At 33.2% G+C, this 7,304-nt stretch overlaps 1 protein-coding gene across 1 annotated transcript; it reads right to left on the minus strand.

The window, feature by feature from the left end:
• Nucleotides 1-4,488: 4,488 nt before the first annotated feature.
• On the minus strand, nucleotides 4,489-6,691 carry LOC100816016 (syntaxin-related protein KNOLLE). The gene is made up of 3 exons (XM_003548003.5): nucleotides 6,584-6,691; nucleotides 5,947-6,496; nucleotides 4,489-5,144 (listed from the first exon to the last, which is right to left on the minus strand). The coding sequence occupies exons 2-3, from the start codon at nucleotides 6,486-6,488 to the stop codon at nucleotides 4,718-4,720; spliced, it is 969 nt and encodes a 322-aa protein (XP_003548051.1). The 5' UTR covers nucleotides 6,489-6,496; nucleotides 6,584-6,691; the 3' UTR covers nucleotides 4,489-4,717.
• Nucleotides 6,692-7,304: the final 613 nt, after the last annotated feature.

Consider the following 7,304-nt stretch of genomic DNA (forward strand, 5'->3'; position numbering starts at 1 on the left):
GGGGGGGGAGGGGGCAGATTGTTGCAGTTCAAGTGTGAAGGAGAAATTCTACATTAGATAAAAATGAACAAGTTAAACAACATATAAGCGAAGAAGACCCACAAACTTATTGCATTAAGGTTTTAGGTTAAAAGCAGTGTTAAGTTCACTCTATAATATGCTCTTGATCTATTGGTGAAAATCACCTGGTGTTTTATATCCTCCTCAAGTTTTCCAACAATTAGTTACAACCCTTTTTACTTAATCCCTTGTATCGGCTCATAGGTGATTGTGATCAATAACATCTTCACAAATTCAAGTCAAAAGAAGAAACAACACATTAACTTATAAAGACTAGTAATTGTTTTTACGGGGAAAAACACCTAAATACTGTGAAATAATCTAATTAGTAGGATTTGCATATAAAAACTATGTAAAAGAGCATAAAAGAAACAGACTACAAACATGATACCATTGAGAGGAAAAACAATATATGCACTAAATAGATTGTATAACACAACAAGGATTTGCCAACTTCTACTTTGAAACATAGTTAAATTGGAAAATCTTTTGATACTCCAATTTTACTTAAATCACCACTAAAACAGACACAAGTTCTCATCTAACACTATATAATTCAATATCATATATATAAGTCATTCTCTTCCAATTTTTATGCTTTATGCTAGCATTGTCACCATTTCTAGCAAAGTGACATCAAAGTAATTGTGTATATTATTGCATATTTGATGTCCTGCAAGAAACATGAGCTTATTATAAATTTTAAAATATTAATTGAATATTCTCTGAGATTTTAGCACTAAAATGGTAATATTGTAAAATCTCATGAAAAATCCTAATTGTTTTACTTTCAACGTTAGTTGTGTTTTCCTACATAATTTTCCACTCAAATTACCTTTGATTATTATGGCTTCTTAAGTAAGCAACACATCAAATATTTTGTCTAAGCAAGGTAAATTGAATCCACTACAACCATCTTTGGTGATGCATATTGGGGAAAACCAATTTTTTTGGGTATCATAATGACTGCACTTTATATTCTTTCATCAACCAAATTATTTCAGTCATTACACAGCCTATGACTGAGCAACACACACAGATACATCCTTCCATTACCCTTAAACTATATATTCTATTTTTATCCATAATTAAATAACAGATAGCGGAATCTCCAATAAACATTTTTGTACTAGATCAAAAGCAATAATGATAGGATTGTTTTTATCACTGCAAAAGACCAACCAATGAAGAGGCACATTCAATAACGACCCAGCTCTAAATCCCTAATAACATCTCTATTCCTCAAACCCGTTTTGAATGAGAAAACTTGGATCTCAGATTTGCAATCATCAAAAGTATACACGCGAAGTCTAATCAGAAGTAGCAAGTAGTCATATGTTGATTCGTTGTGCACAAAACTGTTGTGAGGTGATAAGGTAGGGAAAAGGAAATGCAAATCAGAATATTTATTGAGTGGTGCCTCTACGTCGATGGACTTAGCGTAAACATCATCTGTTGTGAGGCTAACATTTTCTGTGATGAAATTGGACATTTATCTCCATAATTAGTTATCATTGAGGAATGCAAGTAGTATTTGCCAATGCAGTATTCATTACTTAAAAAAATAATATTTTTAAAAATTATTTTTCGCAAATTTGTTTCCAAGGATAGGTGAAATATAACTTTTTCGAGTTGGAAATAAAGTTTAAAAATTGAAAATAAAAATACCATGTTGTCCTTATTAACTCATTAAAAAAGAATTATAGTTAATGTAGGTACCAATTTTATGTTAAAAATTTGAAGGATTTTTTGTACAATGTGAAACTGATAACTAACGTTTATAATTATGGATCCTTTAGGTCTAGTTCCGTCCCTAGAGTAAAGAATCAATCAAAGTGGTCCAAAACTAGTACAGAGAACTATTGTTTTTGAAAGAAAAAAATATTTATTATTTTTTTGTTTAATCTAACTTTTGTAAGATAAAAAAAAAGACATATTTATATATTACATGTAGGTATAAATTACTTTGTCATGTATTGTTAATTTTTTTATCTTCTAAAACATATAATCTAATTATTATACTAATTTATAATATTTATATATTGATTTCTTATAATTTTATATTATTTTATTACTTAATTGTAAATTAGTGCTTTCACTAATTCAATTAATTAATTGGTTTTAAAAATATTGGTTGGGAGTTAGGACTAATACATTGAGATTTATTTATTTTTTATTTGTAAGAACTGAAAACAAGGATTTAGAGATTTACAGCTCATGTATTATGTTCAATCACCATTTGATTTAAACCTCCTTGATACACATCAAGATTTATTTAAGATGTTGACTTCTCATTTATTTAACATGTTGACTTCTCCTAACAATGTTCTTTCCCCCACACTTAAGGAGTATGATTATCTGTGAATAATGTGACACCGTGTTGGTAGCTTTATGCATTGACCAAACTAATCCTACTGTTTGGAGGGTCTTGGTGCTTATTTGGAAGGTAATTATCGTTGCCATTTTTTATGTTAGGTGATTTAGCAGAGTTTTCTCTGGTGATTGTCAAACAAATAGCAATGATTACATGAAATATGTTTAGGTTTAAGGCTTAAATAATGTGATGAATTATACTTGAATGTTAAAAGTACATAACTCTTGATATCAGTATTTACCTTCCCCAGCTGTTTGGGGTTGAAGTATGGACAAATGCTCATTTTACCATACACACATGTGTTGTTTATATTTTTGCTGCATCACAAGAATTGGATTTTAGATTTGGGTTTTGAGCTTTTGTAGCCAATCAAATAGAAGTAGAGATTAGGTTTGGGCTTAGAAGTTCATTCCACCTGCAGTTTATTATTCAATACATTGGTCATGTGAAGGGAGTTTAATCAATTTGATATGTTAGCATCATTTGCTTCCATGAATGTGGAACCACTTCAGTTCGACTAAGCCCATGTTGTTCTGATGATGATTATTCCTCAGAAAAGGAAAAAATTGAGTATGAAGAGCTATAGAAGTGGGATATGAATTGACATCATTTACTTGAAGCCAGAGAAGCTATATCTCAAATAGCATGAGGACCTTTACAACTTTGTATATTCCTTTAAGGTGAATTTGGCATCATTTTTAACAAGTTGCCAGCCGTGGGAAATGGGAAGACGCAGAGATATATCGCTTTAAGGCCTCCCTTCAAAGGTTTCATAAGCCTAAAATTGCTGTCACCTTCATTAGTCATTACATAATTTACATAGATGGTATATGGATGTGTTGTATATGACTATTATTTTGGTCTTATGTGATTGTCTGCAAATGTAATTGTTATTTAGTGGTGACCAGTTGTTTTATTCTGCGAAACATCGATAACGGCTAAACAATTATATTATGAGAGTAGAAAATAAAGCAAATTTTCTTTAAAAATAATTATTTAACAATTATTTGTGCTTAAAATGTGAAAGAATTGATGTTGTGTAATTTCTGGCTGCATGTATTAAAATCAGACGGGCAACAACAAAAATGGGCAAACACAAAGAGGAAATCAAGGCCCAGCCCAAATGACACACTCAGCGCACGGCTCAGGCACGAGAAGGAGGCGCACTAAGCGTGCAACGCCAGAACAACACTCATTAAGGATGTATGGTGTACTTCAAATTTATCAATGCAAAAGGATTCCCTTTTAGGTTTCTTTCTATTCTATTATCTTTTCTGTTTTTATCTTACATATTTCATCTTATTATTCTTTTAGGGGTTAGATGCTCAAGAGAGGATAACTTTTAATTAAGATTTAAGGAGAATATGCATGTATCGGTTTTAGGGGTTAAACCCTCAAGAGAGGATAACCTTTAATAGAATAAGAAAAAATGATATCTTAATAAAATCATTGCTAGACATAAAATGATTACATTATGCCCATGCGTCAAAGCAAAGATCTAAAATATATTCTTCGATTAAGGCATGTTAGATCCTAACATTTTCATTCATTGAATTTTATCTTAATTATTCCGCTGTTTATTTACAAATATTAATTTTTATTCTGTACTCCAACCTGAAATTCATTATTCTTATATAAATTGAAAAAGTATTTAAAATAAGTACAACACGAAATTTCTTGAAAAATCGACACTCGACTTCTGAGTTTTTTTTAATTGGACAATTGGTACACTTCCCAATCCGTTAACAAATATACAAGGACTCTTACTATATATTCTATGAAATATATTCTAGTATGATCAAAATATTTTGAAGCAACTGAATGCAACATTTTTGTAGTTTTCAGTTAGATAGAGAACAATAGCATATAACCTGCCTAATATGTGCGTCATGATGTTTTCAATATTCATGTCTCACTGTAAGTCAGTCACGATCTTGTTTGTGCCTTTCCACTTCTCAAAACATTGGATAATTAAAAATGCAAGCGCAAGAGTAAAAAAGCACTTGCATAAGGTAGCATTAACAATTCAAAGTTTGATAGAAAAGATACAGAAATCACTAAAACATGATTCAATTATATTTCACTTTTGTTGCGAAGATAGAAAAATCACATGGTTAAGGTAACCTTAACAATTAAACAAATTTGCGGGAAAAAAAAAAAGATGAATCATCATCTCCCATCAAGCACTCTAAACACGATGAGTCAAGAAGAATCATCATCATCCAAACTCTCCAAATCCTTCCCTCCTCTCCTCCTCAAAGGCCTTCTTTAAAAAACAAAAACTCAAGAACTGCTTAAACTGGTGACAACAGGAATAACAATAAACAGAATAAGAATGAGCAACAGAATGATCCCAATGCACATCCACTTCCTGCTCTTCTTCTGGTACTCCTTTGCACTCTGGAGATTCTTGGTCCCATCCTTGACATAGTGAGAAGCATGCAGCACGTGATGCTCAATGTCATCCATCTTCTCACCCTGTGCCTCCACCATCACAGCCATGTCAAGAAACACCTGGTGCAGCTCCAGTAGACTCTTCTCCACCTCCTTGGCAGCATCATGCCTGTCCTGAATCTCAACCACTGTTTCCAGAACCTTCCCTCTCCCGTGTTCCTGTATGGCCTTCCCCAGAACCTCTTCCTCGTTCCCGTTGGCGATGATCTTCTCAATCACTTCCTCATCTGGGTGCTCCCCAGTCACTGTGAAGTACCTATTGAATTTCACATCATATCACACAAATTAATCAAACCATGATGCTGCATAAAAACCCAAATTAAGAACAGATAGGGATAAAACCAAACCCACAACAGATATATAAAAATCCAAATTAAGAACAGATAAGGATAAGACCAATCTCCCTCCTTTCTAAAAATATAAAAAGATACATATCAAATATATAAGTGCAGTTCTGAAAATTCAAATTAAGAAAGTATTTTAATTGAATTTTCATTACTTTCACAATTTAAGAGCAGCATTGAAAATTCCATGTCTTGTATGCAACAGTATTGAACTGAATTTTCACAACTTTCACAAATACTTAGTATAGGTGAAGTATCCAAGAATGTCATACGCAAACACAAATATGGATATGGCTATGCTTCTATGTCTCATATGCAAGTGTTGAATTGAATTTACAACTTTCACAAATACATAATGCAGATAAAGTATCCAAGAATATCAGTATCAGTGTCAGACCCTCCTCATGAAGCAAATTAAAGTATGGGTGCATCTTAGAAGGAAAGATAAAGAGTGTGTGAATAACCAAGTTAGTTGAATTGTTCGGATAGTACTACCCAAGTGCAATCATTGGAAGAAACAATTATTGGTCAGATTTACTTACTTTTTGACCAAATTCCATATTGTTCGGATAGTACTACCCAAGTGCTATCATTGACAGAAATAATTATTAGTCAGATTTTACTTACTTTTTGACCAAATTTCATATTAGTTAGGGTCTCTTTCCCAGATGAACCAGAGGGTTAAGACAAAAAAAAATGTGTGTAGATCATTACCTTCTCCCCACAGTATCCTTGTACTCACTCATCATCCTCTGCCTCAGCCCCTGAAACTCCATCATGAGCTCTTTCAGCTTCTTCCTGAGCCCATTGGTGACTGCAATCCGGGTCCGGTAGATCGCGGGCGTCCCCTCCTTGAGGCCGGAGAGGCGCCTGTTGGCAGCATTGGCGCGGTCCATCTCCTCTAGCTGGGCCCGGATCGCCCGGGCCTTCTTGAGCACAGCGACAATGTCCGCATTGATCCGGGCCCGGAGCACCTTGAGGGCCTCGGGCTTGTGCAAGGACTTGCTCTCCTCGTTGGCCTGCTGGAGGCGGCCGAGGATGTCACGGAGGGACCCCATCTCAGCCTTCACCTTCTCAGCCTCTTCGAGGAAGAGACCCATGTCGGTGTCCAAGTGTGTTGTGGAAGAGGTAAGTTCCACGTTGCGAGGAGTAGCAGAAGAAACAACAACACCAGCTTCCAAATCAACATCTTCTTTCATTGCAGCCTTCTTCAGGTCCACGTAGCTGGTGAAGGATTTGGTCATAAGATCGTTCATTTTGCTGTCTGCAAAGAAGAATGAAGATGAAATCAGAACACTTTGGATTAAAAATCAGAAATTGATGTTATAGTGACAGCAACTATGAATAATACCTTGAAGTGAAGAAGAAGAAAGAATAGAAAGTGAAGGGAATGTGATATATGAAAATTCGAAATGAAGGGAGTTTTTATGAGTTGGGAAAGAACCAAAAGGGTAACGGATAGTTTAATGAGAGAAAGTAGCCGTTGCGATTTATATTTTGACTTCCAACGGCTATTTTTCTTCTTTCTTTTCTAAATTTAAACTCCTCTTCAATTTCAATAAAAAAATCGTCAAAATGAAAAAAAAAAAAAGTTCCCATTTTATATATTTACTTTTAGTTTTGGAAAGTGGAGTTTTCTGATTGAATCTGGATTGGATCAAGGAAGAGAAAAAAATTGAGATGAAACGAATCTGATGAAAAGAGGACTTGTTAAATATTTAGATTCTAATTTAGGGGGGACATTTTTTTTTTCGGAGATTTCTCCTTGTTGATTCAATTTTATTTATTTTATTGAAAGTTATGATTTTCGTCTAAAAGCAGTTTTTTCGTGACCATGATCGAGGAGCATATATACCCACACAAGTATTTATTTTAAACAATTAAAATTTATAATTTTTTTTAACATATTAGAATTAAAATTTATACAATATTTTTTAATATTTAAATTACATTTTAGATTTATAATGAATAATTTATATTAGATTAAGGTTATTTTCAATTATTGATAATTTACTTAAAAAAATATAAAATTTAATTTAGAAATATAAATATGAAAAAAACATCACATTTAA

The sequence above is a fragment of the Glycine max genome, chromosome 16, assembly GCF_000004515.6.
Source record: "Glycine max cultivar Williams 82 chromosome 16, Glycine_max_v4.0, whole genome shotgun sequence".
In the NCBI taxonomy this organism is placed as follows: Eukaryota; Viridiplantae; Streptophyta; class Magnoliopsida; order Fabales; family Fabaceae; genus Glycine; species Glycine max.

Coding starts and splice junctions, on each gene's coding strand:
- LOC100816016 (XM_003548003.5), bottom strand. CDS start 6,488: ATGAACGATCTTATGACCAAATCCTTCACCAGCTACGTGGACCTGAAG. Junction 5,145..5,946: donor AAGGATACTGTGGGGAGAAG/GTAATGATCTAC, acceptor GAAATTCAATAG/GTACTTCACAGTGACTGGGG.